General features: G+C 47.3%; 2 protein-coding genes across 3 annotated transcripts; one reads left to right on the top strand and one right to left on the bottom strand.

Annotated features, from left to right (window-relative positions):
- Nucleotides 1-222: 222 nt before the first annotated feature.
- Nucleotides 223-11776, top strand: INPP5E (inositol polyphosphate-5-phosphatase E). Of its 2 annotated transcripts, none has more exons than XM_082207651.1 (11): nucleotides 223-409; nucleotides 1811-2707; nucleotides 3755-3878; nucleotides 4622-4719; nucleotides 5954-6078; nucleotides 7443-7562; nucleotides 8226-8333; nucleotides 9057-9215; nucleotides 9321-9436; nucleotides 9646-9782; nucleotides 10711-11776. In XM_082207651.1, the coding sequence occupies exons 2-11, from the start codon at nucleotides 1971-1973 to the stop codon at nucleotides 10841-10843; spliced, it is 1857 nt and encodes a 618-aa protein (XP_082063777.1). In that variant the 5' UTR covers nucleotides 223-409; nucleotides 1811-1970; the 3' UTR covers nucleotides 10844-11776. The 2 variants fall into 2 exon arrangements, with proteins under 2 accessions (XP_082063777.1, XP_082063776.1); XM_082207650.1 differs by having other exon boundaries at nucleotides 9054-9215.
- Nucleotides 11777-13859: 2083 nt separating this feature from the next.
- PMPCA (peptidase, mitochondrial processing subunit alpha) lies at nucleotides 13860-21799 on the bottom strand. Its single transcript, XM_082208146.1, has 13 exons — nucleotides 21678-21799; nucleotides 19972-20174; nucleotides 19527-19606; nucleotides 19014-19096; nucleotides 18337-18431; nucleotides 17707-17807; nucleotides 16891-17154; nucleotides 16648-16740; nucleotides 16434-16552; nucleotides 16136-16226; nucleotides 15729-15791; nucleotides 15362-15506; nucleotides 13860-14389 (listed from the first exon to the last, which is right to left on the bottom strand). Exons 1-13 carry the CDS (start codon nucleotides 21722-21724, stop codon nucleotides 14220-14222), a joined length of 1554 nt encoding a protein of 517 aa, XP_082064272.1. The 5' UTR covers nucleotides 21725-21799; the 3' UTR covers nucleotides 13860-14219.
- Between the last annotated feature and the right edge of the window lie 622 nt (nucleotides 21800-22421).

Below are 22421 nucleotides of genomic sequence, written 5' to 3'. Positions count from 1 at the left end.
TACCCACAGGTTGAAAATACTATATAAAGTACTACTACTATTGTTGCTGTTGTTTCAAAGATAGAAAGGCAGTATCCATTTATTTTAAAGTAGTAAAAGCCCTCGTCGTCGTGGTCCGTGGTGGGGAAGACACCCCCTCCAGGACACCTCTACAGGTGTCTCGGAACTCCAACTCCCGTCATGCCCTGCCATTGGCCGCCCTCGCAGGGGCTGATGGGAATTGGAGTCCCCGCCGCTAGGCCCATCTCTGAGGCGGCGGTTCCGAGGAGGACTCGAGCTTCTGGCTCCCCTCGCGGGGTGAGGCGGCTGGGAGGAGCAGCAGGGAGGCCCCGCAGGAGAAGGCAGAGGAGGGCAGCGGCGACGAGAGGCCGGGGAGGAAAGCGGCCTGGCCTCATTCAGAGAGTTGCAGGTTTGGGGGTGCTGATGGAGGCGGGGGGTGGGACTGGAGGGAAGAGGGTGGGGGCTTGTCCCGGGCCAGGGTGTCTCAACGCACGTTGTGTGTGTATACGCATGCTACTGGGTTATATATTATTACTGTGAATAATATGCAGGGAAACGGTTTGAATCGCACCTTCATCGGCTGCTTTAATACAAATGATATTTTTTGTTGGTTAATCACAATGACACATATATTATCTTGGTGACAAACCGCAATTCTAAAAGGGATCCAGCGGAAACTTTGGTAGAGTTCTATTTCGTGTTTACAGGCATTGGTGTGTGTGTGGTTGTATGAAATACTTTTATCACAGCAGCATTTTATTTTTTAGGTCAATATAAATGTATAAACACACACTGCAGAATAGTGGACACGACTAACTTAGATCCATTAACCTCTAGTGGGTCCGCTCTACTCTCTAGTATAACTTAGCTGGGTAGCTGCTTAAACATCCCATTGAAACTCACAGTGTATGCTAAAGTTTTTACAGTTTCAAAACAGGCCCTTGTTCTGCTGGCATCCCTCCTTTTGAGCTCTGGATCACTGCCTTGACAAAGGCCTTAGGACAGAGCCATCAGCCACTGCTGCTTAGCGTGCTTGTGCCTACAGAGGCAGCTGCTATTCCCATTTTATAGACAGGGCTAAAGAGGCTAAGCAAGAGCGGCTGTAGAAGAAGCAGGTCTTGAATCCAGTCCTGTCTTCTTCCCAAACACTGGGCCACATTGATTGCCAACCTTATGTTTCTTGATTCAAGCAGTCCCTGAGAAACCTGCTATGGAAAGAGGTGTGTTGGCTGAGTCAAACTGTTTGCTTGTAGCTATGGGTCCTTGCAACTTCTCTGGGAAACGGAGGGGCGTGACTGAGCCTTAGAGTGGCAGCACCTTTCCAGAGCTTTAGACTTGAACAGCTGCTGCCAGGCAGATTCTGTGTACACAAACACTCTCACTGCTCATGACGGTGTTCCCACACAGTTGCAGGCTGTGGAAATAAAGCACCCCTGAATCAACTGATGCACCCTCATCCCAGGTTCCTGACTTGCAAGTCAGTCTCAGCTGGCCACCTATCAAATGGGAGTGACCTGGCTAATCAATAATATATTTAAATTATTTGCTTGTTACATCTTTGTCCTGCCTAAAGGGAGCCTAGAATGTCATATTCACAGTCCAACACGATAACAACATAAACACCAAAAGCACTCCTATAAAAACTAATAAAAAACAATTATTCTAGAAAGCAGAGATCCTATGTGGAGGTTGGGAGCTTCAGGTGGGAAGCCTTTAATAATGCCTGGAGATCTTGGCTAATCTTTTTTAAAATAAATAAATAAAATAAATACAAAATACATTATTGTTGTTGTTGTTATTTTATTCCTAGGTGGATCCCAACAATGCATCTTCATGTTTAGGCAACGGGCCTTCCGTTCCTGACACTGGTGTCCTCATTGGGGTTCTTTTCCCACTCAGGAAAACATGCCTTAGGCTGTTGCCTTGACTTCTGCATAGATGGGATATCCAATGGATTTTCCTAGGGGACAATGGAGCACACACCAAACCCTGAGGACAAAGTACCACAAAACATACCACCCAAGGAGGCTGCTCGGGCTGCCAGACAGGAGGCGGGTGACAACGTGGATTTCCTCTCCAAGCACCAGCAAGAAATCCAGGCTTCCTTTTTCAACAACGCTTTGGAAAGCCATCTAGAAGGGTTCCAGGCCCACACGGAGCTCAGGTCATTCACCCCAAAGCCTCCCCGCAAGCCCCCAAGACTTGAGCGGACTTCTTCTCTCGATGAACTGATCTGGCGGAGGAGGAGGCTCTTCAGGATGAGCCGAGACAGCTTGGTGGATCCCTCCGAGATGGGCTCCTCCAATGGATCCCTCCAAGGGGAGAATCCTCTGGGACAGATGGCAGCCTCCACAAGCAATTCGCACTGTGACCAGGAATCCCTCTGTGGCTTGCAGCAAGCTTCGGAGGCGCCCCCCACCAGGCATGGCAACTTGCATGGGAAGCTGTCTAGAGTGATGCCCACCCATCCTCCGCCCCCTCTGGAGCTTGATGGCTCCTTCCCTTCTCTGAGGACAACTAATAGGATCGACCCAGATTGGGCGGATTACAGGCTTTGCTCCCAGAGTGCCTTTCCAAGGGCAGGCAGCAGCTGGAGTGACACCAGGCTCCACAGCCGCGGGATGGTTTGTGACAACTGCTCTACCACCTCCATGAAGTCCACTTTCAGTCTCTTGACCCCCATCCGCGTCAGGGATGTGCGGAACAGGTAGGGTCCTTGTAGCGTGGGGGGAGGTCAAGAGGGGGAGTCATGGGGAGCATTCCTCCACAGGTACACTTATGCTAATTCTCACTGAGTGCTCAGTGAGGTGGGGGCGGAATTTTCTGTTGGAATAAAAAATCCCTGAGGTCGTCCCAAGGAAAGACTGGCAGGAATCTGATAACCCATTCTCATCTCTTTCCTGAAAGGGCCCCTTAGATTTTCAAAATATATTTGATTTAAACTTTTAGTTCATTTGCTTTCATCTTTTTATTTCCCATAGCTTATGAATATAAATACACACAAAAAGAAATAAATAGCACTAAGAAGCACAACTTGTTTGAAGAAAGGAATGAAGGGGGAGCAAATAAATAGAAGTACATAATATATTTTACAGGATTCCCACTGGTATTTATGATTCGGCATCCTGCTATATTTTGTTACACCAATACATAATAGAAGGGCACTACCTTTCAACTAGGTGATTCCCCACCTGCTTGCCTTCCCTGACTCTCATAGGATGTTTACCAAAATCTGTTTTTGTTTTGTTTTTCATTTCCCAAGGAAGAAAGAATGAGGAAGGCAATCTGGGATAGCGGATTGTGGCATTACAGTTGTCCAGGTGAAAGCCTTGGCCAGCAAGGCCCCGGCTCCACTTAGACTGACATGCCAGCCAGCGCCTTGAGGGTGCAGATCTGGCCATAGTGACACATGCTTGAGTTACATCTTACAGTTTGATTTACTGCTGCATATTCTCAATGGGTCTGTCTTGGAGGAGTTTGGTCTTGAATGCAGTGAACAGGTTATGTGTTGGGTTTTAGGAGTGTATTCCTTCACTATCACAGTGGCCTCATCAGCTGTTGTTCTGTTTCCAGACCCATCTTTCAAGCACAAGAGTGCAGGGTGTGGCACAGCACACCTCCATCTGTATAGAAACCCCACCTAGGCAGGACATTAGTGCTGTTGCATCACTGGGCAGTTTTCACTTCAGCCTCAAATGAAGCAAATTTATAATTTTTTTTTAAAGAAATAACAATGCACTATCTTTCCCTACAGAAGTTATTTGGAAGGCAGCCTTTTGGCGACTGGTGCACTGCTGGGAGCAGAGGAATTGAACCGGTATTTTCCTGACCGGAACATTGGCATCTTTGTTGCCACCTGGAATATGCAGGGCCAAAAGGTGAGGGAAGAAGAGCGCTGGCTGGGGGCTTTGCCTGATGATTGGCCTTTGACCCAGGGAGCCTGGCCAGGTCAAGAATACTTATTTGGAAAGGGCCATCATAGCTCAATGGCAGAGTACCTGCTTTGCATGCATAAAGTCCCAGGTTCCATCTCCAGAGGCATCTTCAGGCAGGACTGGGAATGTCTCATCAGAAACCCTGCAGAGCCACTACTGCCAGTCATTGTAGACAATACTGAGTTAGATGGACTGACTCAGTATCAAGCGGCTTCTTATGTTTCTATGCATAGTTCTGTCCAAAATTGTCTGGGAAGCCTCTTCCTCCCTCTGTCATGCACATCCTGCAAATCTGGCCACAATAACAGTTTTGCCCACATACAGCAAGCAAGATGGCGGAGTAGATCATTCCTGCTCACATCCCTTGTGACATTTTACATATGTCACTTAAGAAGTGTAGACATTCCCTGGTGATGCCACTTTATGATTCCTGTTTTGAACTTGTTTTATACCTTTATGGAAACTTCATTGGAAGCACACCTGGAGTGGATGGTGTGTGTCTGTAAACCTAAAGAACTCTATTGGTTTAATGAACCTGCATGGGATTGATTTGTGGTCAGCTTGCTGGTTACATCCCCTAAACCTGTTGGCGCTTGTGTCCTTGAGAGTCCATTCCTTCTCCTTCCCTCTCACTCTCCCACTTAAGTACTCACCTAGAGTTTGGAAAAGTCTTCCTTGTCTTGCAGGAACTTCCTGAGGTGTTGGATGATTTCCTGCTGCCGCCAGGCCCTGACTTTGCCCAGGACATGTATGTGATAGGGATCCAAGAAGGCTGCCCAGATAGGTATGGAAACCAAGAGAAGCTGGCTTTGGCCTCGTAACCCGCACCCACTGCACAGAGGGTGGTTTGCCTGCAAGGGGTCAAAGTCTGTAGCTGAGCACTGCCATGTGACCTCATGCAGGGCAATGCTCCCCTTGTAGAGTATAGCCAGTACAGACCTCCTGCTGCCTGATGCAAGTGTACCCTGTTTCTTCAGTTTGGATCATTGTCAGTGTCTGAAATAAGGGCCCCAGGGCTCCTGGGAGGCAGGAGGCCTTTGCCTCGCCTCTGTTGTGGGCGGAGCAGAGAGTTCCTTGCAAGGATTAGGAAGTCTGGGGTTGCATCCAGTACTAGTCCTACTCAGAGTAGATGCATTTAAGCTGATGGATATGGCTAACTGTCAGGGCTTGAGTCAAGTGTAGGTCAGTAACAAAAACAACAAATCACCCGAGGCCAGTGAAGTTAAATCTTTATTCAAGGAAACCAGCCACAGAGCTCAGGCCTAGTGGTCTCAGCAACCTTTCCTAGGAGGTCTTGCCCCAATGAAGCAGTTGCAAGGACTAAAGTTTCCTGCCTTCCCACCCCTCTCTAAGACTTCTTCTCTCCAGAGTTTTCCCCATGCAGTCGCAAACCGTGTCTGCACACAACTAATCCCTGCTCTTTTCATTTCTCTGTGCATTCTCAGAGACTGGGAGAGGGGAGCTGGTCGCAGCAGTAGGCAGAGATTCCCTGTATTCTTCAGCAGCCTCTTGATCCCTCTCCTCTCTAGCATCTGCTTCAGCCTCAGTCTGAACTGCCCTCTGCCACAGCCTGTTCCTGCTCACTAAACCCTGCCACCTCTCCTACTGCTGACACCTCCTCCTCCTTCCTGCCTGCTCCTTCTCCCTCTGACCACTCAGCATAGTCTCAGCACAAATCCTCTGGCTCTGAGCCTTCCTCCCTTAGGGGTTCCCTAAGGGGTTCCCCAGCTGTTGCCTCCCACCACTCCTCTGCATCCAGCCAGTCCATGACACTAACTTATGTTCATTTATTTCAGTGGGTCTGCTCTGAGTAGGACTTAGCTGGGTACAACCTAAATCTGGGGGCACTGCTGAGGATTCCCTGCACTTTTTGGAACAGTGTCAGACACCCCATGTCATGTAAATGAGCCTGACACTTGTCACTAGCAAGCCTTTTTGAAACATGTCTGGTGGAGTTCAAGGCTGGGTGAGGAGAAGCTCGCGCAACAGGTTTCCTTTCCTCTGCTTCCCCCTGCCAGGCGTGAGTGGGAGATCCGCTTGCAGGAGACGCTGGGCCCCCATTACGTCATGCTCTATGCGGCATCTCATGGTGTGCTCTACATGTCAGTTTTCCTGCGGAGGGACCTCATCTGGTTCTGCTCAGGTGGGGCTTGCCAATTGGGTGGTCTTTGAAAAAAGTTTTAAGTCATTTATGCATTGAATTTCTTATCGTTGATCTTGAGTATGTAGTTTTAGTATTTTTGTTGCTTTGCATTTTTTTAAATTTAAACATATTTTTAATTAAAGGTTTCTTGGTTTATAAAAGTATGTGCAATGTCTCTTTTTTCAAGTTACATTTTCTACAGATCAGTTTCATTTGATGAGACATTAGTGTTATATTAGGAAGAAAAGGGGGAAAGAGGTGAAGGGAGGAATGGGTGAGGGGGGTGGGGGTGGGTGGCAATACTTCTACTTAGTGTATAGGTGGGGTTTTGTGTTAGCGTCAGTTTTGTGGGTTCTTGTTACTATTTGTTTGTGCTCCTTTGGTGGTGAAAGAGGCTGGGTTTGGCCTAGGGTGTGGTTGTTTGTTTGTGATTGGCCATGGCGAACTTTGTTTTCATGTGTGAGTGGGGTAGGTGGGTGTTTTTGCATCAAATTAACCATATTGATTTGTATGCTGTTGGTGGATTATTGTCATTGTCTTGTTGGGCTGTGTATGTGATAAAGGGGAGCCATACCGGGGTGAAGGTGTCTTCTTCTCTTTGTCCCCGTATCAGTTTCAGTTTATTAGTTAGTTTTTTGTTGCTTTGCATTGTTAAGCTGCTTTGATTATTACTTTGATAGAAAAGCGTGGTATAAGTATTAAATCTAATCAAGCTGGATTTAAATTTATTTAGGGACATTATTTATTTATTTATCCTTTAGGGATCAAGGCAGCTTCCAGCAAATTAAAATAAACCATACAAAATATTTTCGCATTCTTACTATGAATATGACAAAAAGAGGAAAAAATGTGCACATAATATATTACTCTTTTTAAAGTAACAAAAATAATAAACAGGGTCTTAATGTCTTCTCCAAACTTCTAATTCCAAACCAAAATTAAAATTGCTCTTTTTTTCAATAATTCATACAGAATATTTCCCCATACATGGTTACAATAAATTAATTTATATTATACATTACTGCTATATCCCAAATCCTGGAAAACCATTCCGAAGTAGGGACTGGGAGATAGGAGAGAGAGAAACTAGCCATTTATAATCAATCTAATTTTGAAATACCCATAAAACCGCAATATCCAACAGAATTAAAATGACTCGAACCCAGGGGTCGGTTGTTACTGTTTTTCTTCAATGTGATGAAATCTGCACCAATATAAGCAGAAGCTTCAACTTTTCTTGGAAGGAAAGTCCCTTGTTTAACCACCACCACTGGCCTGTGATCTTGGTTTATGCCAGAGGTCAGGGTTGGCCACAAGTTGGGTGCATCACTTGTGACAGGCATTCTCTCCCTCCTTCCTTCCAGAGGTGGAATATGCCACTGTGACAACTCGCATTGTGTCTCAGATCAAGACCAAGGGGGCCCTCGGAGTTTGCTTCACCTTCTTCGGCACTTCCTTCCTCTTCATTACCTCCCACTTCACGTGTGAGTATCTCCCCAGGCCCCCATCCCCATATATAAGCAGCAGGTGGGGCAAGGAACACTGCTGCCCCTTCTTTCCAGGATCAATGGTTTGAATGGGACTTGTCACCAACATCTCATTTCAAGAGCAGGCTCTAAAATGAACCATGCAGATCAGGCTGGGTATTTGTGGAAAATGGGACTGTGTGTCTGTGAGAGAGGGATGGAAGCAGAGGAAAGGCAATTGACCAGATGTTTTCCTCCAAGTCTTAGATTACATAGAGCTTCTCTATGGGCTGGAGAAATTAATGTACTATCCTCTGTTAGCATTTCTGGGCTTTGTCCCTCTCCCCAGTCTTTGTCCTTTTCCCATATTTCTGTTGCTGGATGTCTGTATTTGTATGTGTGGCATTTCTGGATCCTTGGATAGTCTGTTTTGAGGAAAAATCTTGCTTAATATGCTTGATGGTGCTGACTGCTAAATTGGGCTGCCTTGACTCAGCCTTGTGGACCACACCCCATCCTGCCCAGGACCCGTGCAGTCCAGCTGGGTTTCAAAACAGAATCCATTGCCTCCTTTCCGTATAGAAATCTCTTGATAATTAATTGCTAGAGGAAGCTACCCATGAACTCTGTCTCCTGTTTTCAAGAGGCCTTGCATTAAGCAGACTGTCTTTTCTTTTTCAGCTGGAGATGGCAAAGTGTACGAGAGGGTCCTGGACTACAACAAAACCATCCAGGCTCTTACACTTCCAAAAAACATTCCAGATACCAACCCCTATCGCTCCAGCCCTTGTGAGTAGCTTGATCTGGAAGAAAGGCCCTTTTTTGTTGTGTGAAATACTTGCAATTTTGTAATGAGCTGCTCCTTCCCAGTAAATGTAAACCACCATGGAAAACTTGGTTCTAAAAAATAAGCTGATTGGTCTAGCCCTCATGTGGTTAATGGTAAACACAGTTAACACAAGCCAAAGTGAATATTTTGAGCTCCTCCTTCCAGCTGCAAGGCAGAGCCTGAAGTTTGCTGGAGTTCCTCCTGCTCATGCATGTCATGCTAAACCACAGTTTAGTGTGACGTAGAGGAACTGCCAATTACAGGCAATGGCTTTCCACTAACTAGAGGCTGAAACTTCTAATCTGCTGCCCTCCTGTGCAGGGAAAGAGGAGGAAGTCCACAATCTTTAGAGAGATTGAAAACCTCATCACTTACAGTTTCTTTTCCTTTGGCCCAGTAAACATAAGAGAATGTATTTAGGCCACCATAAAGCCCTTGAAGAAGGGAGCTCCAGAGCTAAGCTGCTGTGGAGGCATCCCCCTTAATTTAGAATGTTAACAGTTGCAGTACTTAGCAGTTTATTTACGTGCTTCTTGGAGGTCAAGGCTTGTGACAATCTCATCAAACTCCTGCATCTCACAATTTGGTTGCAGAGCTTTTGCATCTTGGATCTTCAGCTGAAATAGGGTCATGGTAAGATTCCTCACCTAATCCCAGCTCCCTTTCATTTGGCTCTGCAGCAGACGTCACAACCCACTTTGACAATGTATTTTGGTTCGGGGATTTCAATTTCCGCCTGAACGAGAATCGGGAGGTGGTGGAGCAGATCCTCAGCCAAGGGCTGGAAGCGGACATGTCTAAGTTGCTACAGCATGACCAGTTGATTAAGGAAATGGCCAGTGGTAAGGAGAATATCACAGCCATGTTTCCACCCCAAAACTAAAGCTTGATTCAGCCCTGATGAAGCCATGGGGAAAGTTGACTCCTTGCGTCCTTCCCTTCCACAGGATCAATTTTCAAGGGGTTCCAAGAGGCTCCCATTCTTTTCCGCCCTTCCTACAAGTTTGATGTTGGGCAGGACTCCTACGATACTACCTCCAAGCAGAGGACACCATCGTACACGGTAAGAACTTCTAGGTGAGCAGCAGACAGCATTTCACCTGGAAACTTCAGGAAGAATGATATTGTGCCTTGGTGGAAAAGAAGTACAGCACTTGCCACTGAGTGTCTTTTATGCTTGTGAAAAGGAAAGTGTCCTTGGAAGAGAGCTGGCTGTTTCTCCGCTGTAGCGATTAACTCACCTTTCCCCTCTTTGCCCCTTGGACTTCTCAGGATCGTGTGATCTACCGGAGCCGTCACAAGGATGACATTCAAGCTGTGAAATACTCTTCCTGTCTTGGGATCAAAACGTCAGACCACCGGCCTGTATATGGGTTATTTCGTGTCAAAGTGAGGCCTGGAAGAGACAAGTTAGTATTGACACTTTGCGTCATGGTGGCCTTTGGCATGAATCAGATGGAGGGCTGGAGGTGAGGGGTAGGTACTAAGCAGCCTCCAAGAGAGAACAGACTGGTAGCACTTGTTCCCCTGCTGTAGGGAACCACATTGGCACAGGAATTGCGTCATGGGCAGGCAGCACAGGTCTTGCAGACTAGTCCCCAGAGAGGGATGTGTGGTCTAATTCAGTAAAAAGTCTTTATTTTGACAGTAGCATGATTAACCAGAGTGGCTGGGGCATACCAGTTGGATGGGTGGGATATAAGTACAGTTGTACCTTGGGTTACATACGCTTCAGGTTACAGACTCCGCTAACCCAGAAATAGTATCTCGGGTTAAGAACTTTGCTTCAGGATGAGAACAGAATTTGTGCTCCGGCGGCGCTGCAGCAGCAGGAGGCCCCATTAGCTAAAGTGGTGCTTCAGGTTAAGAACAGTTTCAGGTTAAGTACGGACCTCCGGAACGAATTAAGTACTTAACTCGAGGTACCACTGTAATACATTATTATTATTATTATTATTATTATTATTATCATCATCATCATCATCATCATTATTATACTCTCAACTCCTCTCATCCTACTCAGCCACTGGGGCTGGTGGAAGTCATAGTCCAGCAGCATCTGGAGATTCCCCACACCTGGCATGGATATCCCTTGACAGCAAGGATGGGGAAACAGAGGCCCTCTGGATGTTGTTGAATAATACTCCCGACCATCAGCACCAGCATCTTCCTTGAGCCTTGACGATGCTAGCTACTGGGGTTGCTGGGAGTTAAGAGTTCAACAAGTGTTGGAGATGCCAGGCAGGTCCCAGAGTCCTGCTTTTATGGCTTGTGAAGATGCAGCTTCCTCCACCTGCATTTCACTTCCCACCTAAATGCTGCCTTGTCTCTTTCCAGCATCCCACTGGCTGCTGGCCTGTTTGATCGAGAACTCTACTTGATTGGCATCAGGCGACGTATCACCAGGGAACTTCAGAGGAAGCAAGCACTCAAGGACCAAAAAGCCAGTGCCGTCTGTTCTGTTTCCTGACCTCAAAGGGCCATCCAAAGAGGGCTTTTCTGAGCTGGGCACAAGAGGAGCTTCTGACTGCTCCCCGCAGTGAAAGGGCCTGTGCAGGAAAGAGTGCCAGCATCTGTCGCTTGGGGCCTCCTGCCATCAGGTCTTTGAAACTGCCTTGTCGCTGCTGTGCCTGGAAACATGGAAGGAATGCTCTTGAGGTTGACAGTGACTGGCTCTTTGTAGACACTTGATCACAAGAAGGCAACAAACTTGAACAGTGGAGCTGGGGGGAGACTTTCCTAGACTGAGATGCTCCCTTGTCTCATTGATTCCGTTTTGGGAAACTTGTTGCCTGAAAAAGGGTCATGGGCATCCTTTTTGTGTTTCAAGACCATGTGCTCACATATTGGTTTTCATCAGGTGCCTCTAGGGACCAGCTCTGGGAACATTCTGCATCTGTATTTTTACTCCATTCATTCCCTGCCACCAAGAAGCCGAATATGCACAAACATTTGAGCATGCTGCTAGCTTCATTTGCCCCCCAAAACACATTGTTTTCTTAATTCCAGAAAGAGCAAAGTCCCCATCTGGAACAGGCACATTTATTTTTGAAGTAGGAAGTGCCAGGGAGAGTGCTGATTGCATGTTGCAACTCCTGGGAAGGGCCTCGAATATCTTCCCTCATTCCCAGACCTGGACATAGATTACTACTATTAAGAAATAGAAGGCTTTCCCGTTTCATTGAACCAAGAACCTTTGTTGCTTGTCTCTTCCCAGCTGGCTACAAAAATCAGTATTCTTTGTGGCAAGACCAAATTTTGACTTGTCAACAGGTGCAAAGCAGGGCCGCAGGCATGTTGGAGTTTTGGGTTTACCCTTCTACCATTTGGTTGCTTGTTACTGCTCTGGACTGCATTTGTGTCCATAATTTAATAAACCAAGAGCTGGATTTCTAAAAACTTATTTCAAATGTGTCAAGCTTTCCTTCTTCTTCAGCTGCAGTTTGCATCATTGATTCACCATCAAACATCCTCACAAAGCAAACAGAAGGCATCCCATCAGGTTAGGATAAGCAGGACCCCACCCCTAAATGTTGTGACATGTTAAACTCTGCTCAGAGTAAATAATGCAAAAGGAAATTAATATGATTTCATGTTGAAGTAGGAGCTTGTGTCTTTAATAGGTTGAATTTTGTGCCTCATGGCAAATTTCACACCTATAAATGCCCCAAAGATGCAGGAATCTCTCCTGTTCATCACTGTTGTGCACTAACGGATTTGGGATAGGGAGACATCTTTCTGGTAGTGACTGGTTTGAGTTGCCCCTCTTTCACAGGAGTTAAAACTTGGCTTCCATGTGGCAGGGGCCACCAATTTGAATGTATTTTAAAAATTAAGAGTCCTGATGTGCCTCTGTGGATCTACCAGTCACTATCAGCCATGATGGCAGTGTACTGCCTCCATTTTCAGTCACTTCCTGCCTCTGAAAACAAGTTTTCCAGAAACCACAGGAGGGGAGAATGTTGTTGTACTCAGGTCCTGTATGTAGGGTTCCCATCGGGGCATCTGCTTGACCACTGTGAGAATTGGATGCTAGACTAGATAACCCATTGGCTTAATCCAGCAAGGCTCTTTTGTTCATGATGGGCCATTGCAAGCATACTTGAAGCTACCACTGGCTAAGCTGCTGTAACTGTATAGAGGCAGAGGAAAATGCTGGCCATGGGTAAGTGGGCAGTAGGTGAGGAAAATAATCCCATTCTTCAGATAGCCTAAATATTCGCCTGAGGCTTTAAAGCACTCTACTCTTCCTGCCTAAGTGAAAGACCATAATAGTGGCATATACTTCTACACAAGTATTGTAGTAAGAATGTACTTCTACACTACTCTGTTTGTTACCCAGCTGAGGGACCACCTCTTAAATAAAACAGAACCAAGGAAATTAATTCAAGTCCAGCACCCAGGGAGGGACGCAGCATTGATTGTAGCTATTGCAATAGGCTAGAACTCCCAGTTAGGAAGTCTGCCATGAGGAGCATCAGAACAAGGGTTTTTTGGCAGCACACAAAGAGCCACAAAATATCTAAACATTCTTAAAACATAAGCAACCTTCTACATACATCAGGAAAGGTTACGGGTCATGAGAAGTAAAAAACACACACAACAAAAACCACACATGGCTCCATATCAGTATCTTCACCCTTGCAATCACCTTGGAGTGGCCCAAATGTTGCCAGGCCATTGGTCTCAAATGTCATGCTTCTATCACTGCTACTCTGGCAACCAGGCCTTTGGGCTATTGACATGCCTTCCTTGTATCTCACTTCCCTTCTACTTTCTCCCAAGAAGCTTCAAGGATAGCTGGTTTTACAGTCCAGAACTCATGATAGAACAACATCCTGGAGGGCCACCTGTGCCACCTTGTTAGATAGGGAACCTCACACAGAAATCAAACCTTTCCCTTTGTGCATTCTAGCTAAGAGGTTAAAAGCAATTACAGTGGTGCCCCGCAAGACTAATGCCTCGCAAGACGGAAAACTCGCTAGACAAAAGAGTTTTCCGTTTTGGAGGTGCTTCGCAAAACAAATTTCCTATGGGCTTGCTTCGCAAGACGACAATGTCTTGCGAGTTCCTGCTGGTTTTTCCCCCCTCCCCCCCTTTTTCTAAGCCACTAAGCCGCTTATCAGCTGATCCGATCAGCAGATAAGCCGCTAAAAGCCGCTAATACTGCTAATCCATCAATGGGCTTGCTTCGCAAGATGAAAAAACCGCTAGACGAAGAGACTCACAGAACGGATTCTTTTCGTCTTGCGAGGCACCACTGTAATAGTGAAATATTGAAACGTTACAATCAAAAATATACACCTTGGGTCTCTAATTTTTATATCAGTATATTCCTGTGGCCAAGCAAATATCAGTATGTAATCACAACACATGACCTGTTATATTAATTTATTTGTGTTCTTTACTACCATGGAGTGGAACGGGTCTTGGTCGCTGGGCTGCAGGCATCTGATTTAGGACAAAAAATCAACACAAACAGAAACTTTGAGAATAATAATAATAATAATTTTATTGTCTAAACCCTGCCCATCTGGCTGGGTTGCCCCAGCCACTCTTGGGTGGCTTGCAACACATATAAAATCAAATCAGCAGGCTGTACTTCTGTGGGCAGCTCTTTCCACTGTCTTTTCACTGGTGCATGTTTTGCTGTTCGTTTAGGAAACTTAAGAAGAAACTGTTTCCAGAGACAAAGGTGCTTGAGTTGACAGGCCCAGAGTGCACTTTTCAAAGTTACGAAGGTGCCCGGAGAACCTGCACAAAGCTTCCTCTCCTGGGCTCACACACACGGGAGCTGCATTGGCAGGGAAACCACAAATCTCGACAAGTGGATCCAAGAGGGCTTGTTAACGGAAGAGCCGATACATCCTTGGAAGCCGCCCATCCTTGCTGGAAAGGGCTGCCTGGATGTGTTCATAACTGGGCAGCTCAGTCAAGTCCCCCAGGCAGGCTACAGCCGGCTTGTTCCTCAGCATCTTTGTCACCACCCTCTTGATGTCGCTAGCATTCACTTTGCCTAAAGAAGGGGAATAAAACTATCAGGCATGGCTTCAAGGGACATTCAGAACCAATACCAAGTAAAGCCACATTGCCGCTCTTTCTGCTTATGCAAATTTAGTTTTTTAAATTTGGTGCTGAGTACATGTAGGTATTGGCTATTGGACTGTAATGGTGAACTGTAAGAATAACAGGCAAATGCTTCCAGCCCAAGGGTCGCACCTTCCAAAGGCATTGAGTGGGGCTAGAGCAACAGATGCGAATGTTATTTTGTTAAGATGGGAGGCAACATTCCAGTTGTGTAAAAGCCAGAGGTGTCTTTTCACGCATACATCTATCTAACCTCCACCCAGCCAAAGCAAGAAACATCAGCACAGCTAAAGGACACGTTCCAAGCAGGCAAAGGCACCCAATGTGGTGCAGAGCACACCCTCTGGAAAGTCATGAAGGCTGGATAGAGAGGCCTAGAGGGATGCATTCAGCCTCGGAGCTGGAGGCTCCTAACCCCACTATTAGCAGGAGATGAGTTTGGGGTGGCTAGCACAAAAATGGAAATCTAAGCCAGGAAGGAGGTGCAGTAGGAGCAATGGAGATCAAGGGGCCAGCAAACAGCAGTTATATGGCCCATAGTGGCTAGAGAAATGAGAGGGATCTAAAACTGCATTAGGAGCCAGAGCTTTGTGTGTGTGCCCAGGAGTGTCAAAGTGATGTGGCCACAATGAAACTGGTCTTGGTAAGAGGCCAAAATAAAACTGATGATTACAAAAATATATTCTCCCTCAGAAGAACATGAGAAGCTGCCCTCTAGCTGCATATTGTCTACACTGACTGGCAGCAGCTTTCCAGGGTTTCAGGCAGAGGACATTCCCAGCCCAACCTGGAGATGCTGCTGGGGATTGAACCTGATATGTTCTGCATGCCAAGCAGGTGCTCTGAGCTATGAGGCCCAGAAAAAGAAGAGACCCTAGAAAAACCAGTCAAGTTTACTTACCAATCAAGACACAGAGCTCATGGGGCAGCTTCCTCATGCCAGTTGCCAACACCTGCCTTCCGACATCCTCAAAAATAACTGGCCGAGACTCCAGGTTCATCATCAGCATGGACTGCAATTGAGTCTTTGCTCGCTCAAGTTCAACCTGGAAGAAGAGACAGAGGACTAACACAACCTATGCTTCAGGCTTTTGTTTCATGTGCTCCATGGGGAAGGAGGGAGCAAGGTCAGTGACCAAAGATACCAGAAAGTCATGAGCAGCACAAACCTCCCCAGGAGCTCCTCCCAGGTACCCAGATGGGAATTTGCTGCTGCTGCTCTGTTTAAGAACAGCAGGTAAATTCTAGGAATATGAGGAACAGCTAACCTCTCCAACTGCTCCTGACATTAAAATGAATTCCCGGGTGATTATTTCCACCATTTCTCGAACCTGGAAACAAATAATGAAGTAAGTAAATGAAAAGCAGCAATGAAGGTGGCTGTCAAGTGGGGACAGGAAGGATGGAAGGAAGGCAACTGTATAAAACGCTGATCACCAATGAGTTCTTCCTGGAACTCATAAAAGATGAAGAGTATCACCCAATCTTGCTGCATTGAGAGCAGTGGGGTTCCAGGGCTGCTTGCATGCCAGCCTGGAAAGCTTTTAGTTGTGGTTGTAAATGCATCCCCACACTGCAGTTACCACTGATCAGCTTGTGAGGTGGCCAGAGGAGATGCCCAAGACTGGACACCAAGTGGTCTGTGATGTGAAATCAGTCCAGGAAAGCCACCCACCTGTCTGGGGTCTGCACTGGCATGGATGCACAGGAGGCCTGTGTCTTCGTAGCTGTGGTGGTAGGCTGTGGCATTGTACATCCAGTGATGCCTGGGATGAGAAGAAGCTAAGGTGAACTCCCACAGGCAACAATTCTTGCTGGATCTTCCACCCTCGTCTTGCTCTTCCCCTCTGCTCAAAACCTCCCGTGTACAAATGCACAATTCATCCCCAATGGAGAGCACAAGTCTGGGATCTCAGACAAGGAGGCCTTGTGAGGCGATCTGTCACATTGCCCCTTGAGCAGAAGAGACTCACCGGTTGAGCACGTTGAGGTACAGCCGGGTGAACATGCCTTTGCCTGGCCCTCCAGCAGAAAAGGACCCACCTCCTCCCATCATCATGTTCAGGACAGCAAAGGGGATAAAGTCTTCCTCCTAGAGTGTGGGGAGCAAAGGCAGTGGGTGGCTGAGAGTTCGGAGTAAAGGATGCTGAGTGCAAGCAGAGGCTTCGGGGGCGGGGAGGTCCTTACCAGAAATGAACAGGTTTCCAGCCCAATCATGATGTGGGTCAACTCTGGGATAGGGGTGGGCCCCAAACTCACATCTGACATGTCTTTCTCCAGCTGCAGAGGGAGAAAATAATCAGGAAAAGAAAACAGATGCTCACCACAGACTGTGGCTTCTTCCAATACAAAGCTTGCACCACCAACTCCACCTGGAAGCACTTCTTTAAACATCCACTGGCTAGCAGGAGTGGATTTTCTCTGGCTTACCTTGAGGATCCCTCCTGTGTACTGGGCGACAGACCTGTCCACTGCTGCAGCCGTACTGCTCCCCCACACAGGCTCAGCTCCAAGGAAATACTTCCGGGCGCAGTCAACCAGCTGGTCGTGCTCGATCCCAACGCCAGCCAATACCATCCTATTGGGTGTGTAGTAATTCCGCATGTATGAATGGAGAACCTTCCTGTCAATTTTGTCTATGTTTTCAGCCGGGCAGAATCTGTTCAATCCTACCGTGTTTTCACTGAAAGCTGCCTATTGGGAGAAAAAACGGATGGAGAGGCTCTTTTTTGGGGGGAGGGGGAAGTGATCCACAAATTCATTTGCATTCCCTTGCCTTATAAGAGATGAGTCCCAAGAGTCTAATTAGCAAGAGATTACCGCTGGCCTAAATATGTTTATCAGGCAAGACAATAAAAGTTTTTGCCTTCAGCAGAAATTCAACTCTTGTGTACATAAAGCACCAGCAACAAAACCAGTGGCTTAATCACAACAAGATGGAGATCCTCTAAGTGAGCTGTTCTTGTGTCCAGGAATTAGGGAGGTAGCCTATCCTAGAACAGATACACAGTCTGGGAAGGCTCTCAGAACCAGCACTGGGCAGCTGTTCTGGTAATGCCCCTATTTGGCCCACTGACAGTGTCGTCCCAAAGAGCACCCTCATAGTCAGTTCAAGAGATAAGCGGTCTCTTAGCTACTGCTCTTTTTCCTAAGCTGTGCAGCTGAGGGATTCTCAAGCATCACACACAGAGCGCTCAATTTCAATCTCAAAAACTTGTTCCTGGAACAGATTCAAACAGGACCTACTGCATGAATCATCTCTGTAAGCAGTGGCTCTGGATCAGGCCTCATGTTCAGGTCCTCCAACTCAAAGCGGACCGCCATGCGTGTCATCTCAATTTCCTCATCTGTTCCAAGACAAAAAAGCATCCTAAGAGCCATGCAGGGTCAGACCTGTGGCCCATATAGTCAAGCATCTGGTCCTCACAGTGGCCAATGAGGTGCCTCCATGGGAAAGCCGCAAGCAGGATCTGAGCACAAGAGGGTCCTTGAATGCAGCTCACAGAACCAAACTCAAAGCAAGGCCAAGAATGTCACTCCTTGACCTTTTGGTCAGTGTACAACAGCACATTTACTGAAGCTGAATTTACGACGGCACATTCACATGCCATTCTCACGTGGAAGGAAAGTCCTGCCTGAACCTCAATATGGTCCTCAAAACAAAGCCAAGCCTGTGAGTTGCCAACAAATAAATTTCAGTGGGCATGCATTTATGGCCCCATGCTACTCTTCTCCTGCCCCGAATCCCCATATTCATGATATCTGCTGCAGTAACTATGGCCCCTGTTATGTCTTTATCTGTGGAAACAGGTGCTCCCCAAGCCAGGATTTCATGTCCTCTCTCCCGCCACAGTCTCAAGATTTGTACCCCCTCACCTGATAATCTGGGCTGTAGCACCACATCAGACAGCAGACTGACAACAGTATCCAAGCCTTTGGCATCGGCTGAAACGGCGTACATGGTGGTGTCCCTGCAAAGGTGGATGAATTTGGGTTGATGAGCAGTTTAGGACATTCAGCCTCAGTGAAGTCATGGCCCTGAGACACCTCCTACATTCCTGTGATTCTGCTGAGGCCCTTTCTTAAACTATATGAAAAAGCAGTCTTAACTGCATGTGAAGAAAGGTGCACCAGACTTAAGAAACCCTGGAAAGCTACTACAAGTTAGAACAGTTTTGTTATTTATTTACTGCATTTCTATCCCAGCTTCTCTCCGAGGAACACAAAGTGACCCACGTCGTTCCTTCCTCATTTAATCCCCACAACCACCCTGTGAGGCAGGTTAGGTTGAGACAGGCAGCGACTGTCCCACAGTCACCCAGTGAGCTTCATGGTTAAGTGGGGATTTGAACCCTGGTCTCCCGGGTGATACTCTAACACAACACAACACAGGCTCTAATCTGAATCCTAAAAAGGAATAACATAAGAGCCTGGCGTGAAAGTAGGTACAACAGTAAAAGGCCTATTTTAGAGGTCCATATATTATTTAGCTTTTTAAAAGAGTGAATAAATGATCATTTTGTCTTCAGCGGAGGATGCTTAGATAGACATACCTTGACGCCTGACAATCACAGATGCCGCCATGTTTCTCCAAAGTGAGGAGGATCTCATCCTTACTGCCAAACTGAGCTGTAGACTGAAAGCACAACAGAAGAAGCAAGGAAGGATGTCAGCATAAACCATGTTCTAGTCATGGGTGACCATGGCTGTAGCCTAAGAGAGGGGGGGTTCTCTCAGAGACTTATAGGATTAACAGGACAGGGGGTGGAGGCTGGATATGAAAAAGGTGAGGGGAATTATATAGGGCACATACATGCTACCAAATAACAGTAGTAAGGATCACAGGTTATTACGATAATTGCTGCTGCTGTTATATCACTTATTAAATTTATATACCGCTCTTCATCAAGAGACCACAAGACAGTTTACAAGACAGATATGTTCAGCGTGATACCTAACATTAGTCATAGTCTGATTGGGTCCACTGACTTCAATGGATGTTGGTCACCCATAATTGCAAAGAGTAAGTTCAAGTACATATGACTATCACTCATCACTTTACTTACAGAAAAAGCAAGCTTTTCAAGAAAGTGTGAAATGCCACCAGTATGTTTTGCTTCATATCTTGAGCCTGAATTTATAAGGACTGAAAAAAGGGCAGAAGAGAGAGAAGAAAAGAGAATCAGTTTGTTCACCCTCCAAAAGTAGTGTGGACTCTCAGATCTTCCTGTGCTTGGGATTGGGAACCCAGTCAGGAGGCATGTCAGGAGGAAAGGCTCAAAAGCCTCTTCACAAATATGACCCCCACCCCAAAACATAAGGCTCTTTGCCAAAGCAAAATTATTCCCATCCCTTTAGATTGGAAAACCAGGATGGATTTGCTGGTGGGAAGAAAGCAGAGAATAGTCTGCTTTTCCCATCCTGGACCACACAAAATGTGTCACATAATATACTCAAGCAGATAAATCTGGTACCAGGAAACCTGCATAGCTGCAACTGAAATCAACTTACTCCCAACTGTACAGAATTGTCCAAATTTGTTCTGGGAAGCCACCTGCATCCCGTTCTCCAGGGTGGTCACTTTGGTTTCAAAGCCCTCTTGGCCATCAACAGTGGCAAAGACGGGCTTTGGCACTCCAGGCAGAGGAGCTGTCAGAGGGATGTTGGGATAGCTGCCCCCACTGCTGTATTTCCGGTAGGCAACTAGGCCAAACCTACAGAAGAATAAATAAGAATTTACATTGATTTAGAAATAGTTTCAGCAACTATAGGTTGCATTCATTTGCTAGATCTACTCAGACCCATTGAAAAATAATGAACATGGTGTAATGTAGAGCTATTCGTTTCAATGGGTTTGAGCAGACTTAGTTGGATTTTAATTGCTTTACTTTTATATACTGCAGGTTTATATATGACACATGCTTCGTTTGTAAGAACGACGGGATACAAACAAAATAAATTAACAGTAATTATCATACACACACAGACACACACACACACATATATATACACACACACCAGACTTACATGAAGATATCAATGCAGTCCATAGGAGCCAAATACTAGGGAGTGAGGTCCCTTCATCCCCCCCCCTAAATAAAATATTAGAGGGCACCAACTTCCCCAAGTTGATGTACATTGCCATTCGAATGGTGTGCACCGCATCTTGTGATCAATTATGTGGGGTGGGGCTTACCTGGGCCCCCCAATATTTTATTCAAGTTGGTGCCTCTGATGCAGCCACAACATAGCTGTCAACTTACAGATTTGAAAATAAGGGACCAGCAGCTTCGAAAATAAGGGATCAGCAGCCCAAATAAGGGATTTTGCTATTGTAAAGAGTTACATACATTGGTAGGATTGACAGATGCTGTCAATCTGGCATGAGGCAGTTGTGGCGCTGTGGCGGCCGCTGAAGCGCCACCCTTCTGCGTCCCTCCCCATCCCCTCCTCTTCCTCCTCCCTCAGACCGCCTCCTCAGCTGCTACCACCGCTGCCACCTCCGGGCTCATGGGCAAGAGCCTCTCTCCCTCCCCCCCCCCTCGGGCGGGGAAGGGCCAATGGAACTCCTTGCGCCAGGATGACTGTGCCAGCACGCGCTCTCTCTCACCGCGGAGGACCCCGAGCCACTGCTTCCCTCCCGAGCCGGGCGAGCATGAAACTCAGGAAATTTAAGGGACATCATCAATAGGGGACAGCAGCGGGACACGGCGCTGGGATAAGGGAGTTTCCCGCCAAATAAGGGACGGTTGACAGCTATGAGCCACAACCTTCCTGGTTCCTGCTAGGAGACCTTGTTCAAACCACTTAGCATGACCTACATCACAGGGGTGTAGTGAGGATAAAATTGGAAGTGGCAGGGGTGGAATGGGGGTGCTGGGGGACGCAGCCACTGCCTTGAGCTCACCACGGGGAAAGCGGTGCATAAACGATGCTTGCCGTTATAGTGAGTTAATACAGCGTGGGGGGAGGTCTGTGTTGCACCCACCGGGAACTCCTGCCCTCCCCGCGAGTTCCACAAAAAAGGTTTCTCTCCCTCAGGGAAAGGGGCCGCCTCTTGGCGCTCTCTCTCTCTCTCAGGAGGGGAGAACCTCGTGGGCAGGAAGCGTCTCCCCATCGCCCCCACTGAGTGACAAGCTGAAGGAGACGGGGCTCACTGCTAACGTTTCGCCCCCAAATAACGCCCCCCACCCTCGCCGGGTCCGCTCCAGCCTCACCTCCGCGCGGAGCCCCAGGCGCCCCGACCGACCACCTTGGCCGCCATTTTTGCTTCCCTTTACGGCGAGGGCGGAGAGGTGACAGTCACGAGGCACGCGAGGTGAGCGCGGATTGGCCAGTTGAGGAGGGCAGCGTGGATTGGCCGGCGGCCGCCTTTACGGGGCGGAGCTGAAGTCAGCTGCTGCAAGAAGAGAGAGAAGATAGGAGGGCGAGAGTAAAGAGGAAAGGAGAATAAGGTTCTCGCTCCACACTTCCGGATCTCAATGGACCCCCTCGCCCAAAGAGGTTTGAAGGGCAGATTCTTCGTGCCTCCTCCGCCCTACGGTTTTTTTGTGCACGCTGAGGGGACAACTGTGCTTCAGAGCCTTGCTTTTCGATCCCTATAGCTTCTGTGGCTTGCGTGGCGTAGAACTCCTCCGCTCTCGCTTTGCGGTGGCGCCCAAAGGCCCGCCTCTCTCCTGGACGCGAAGCGTATTGGCCTCCTATATCCCCTCCCACCACAAGAGTTCTGGGAATTGTAGTTTGTTGTTGAGGAGTGCCCTTCACTGAGGGGCAATAAGTTTCCTGGCTCCATATGCGGGGAGGAAATCACACGCACAGGCATGTCCCAGGGGCAGCAGTAGCTATCCAAAGATTTTGGGCAGGTGTCTCTCCCAGCCCTACCTGGAGATGCTGCTGGGAATTGAACTGGGACGCCTTCTGCAAGGCAGCGCAGGTGCTCTGCCACTGAACCATGAATAAGG

Source organism: Podarcis vaucheri, assembly GCF_965113315.1.
Source record: "Podarcis vaucheri genome assembly, chromosome: Z".
Taxonomy (NCBI): Eukaryota; Metazoa; Chordata; class Lepidosauria; order Squamata; family Lacertidae; genus Podarcis; species Podarcis vaucheri.
The sequence above is the reverse complement of the archived record's forward strand: the minus strand, read 5'-3'. Positions and strand labels throughout refer to the sequence as shown.

Coding starts and splice junctions, on each gene's coding strand:
- INPP5E (XM_082207650.1), top strand. CDS start 1,971: ATGGAGCACACACCAAACCCTGAGGACAAAGTACCACAAAACATACCA. Junction 4,720..5,953: donor CAAGAAGGCTGCCCAGATAG/GTATGGAAACCA, acceptor TCCCCCTGCCAG/GCGTGAGTGGGAGATCCGCT. Junction 9,216..9,320: donor GATTAAGGAAATGGCCAGTG/GTAAGGAGAATA, acceptor TCCCTTCCACAG/GATCAATTTTCAAGGGGTTC.
- PMPCA (XM_082208146.1), bottom strand. CDS start 21,724: ATGGCGGCCAAGGTGGTCGGTCGGGGCGCCTGGGGCTCCGCGCGGAG. Junction 20,175..21,677: donor GCCTGGGGCTCCGCGCGGAG/GTGAGGCTGGAG, acceptor ATTCTTCTGTAG/GTTTGGCCTAGTTGCCTACC. Junction 18,432..19,013: donor TGTGATTGTCAGGCGTCAAG/GTATGTCTATCT, acceptor CCACCTTTGCAG/GGACACCACCATGTACGCCG.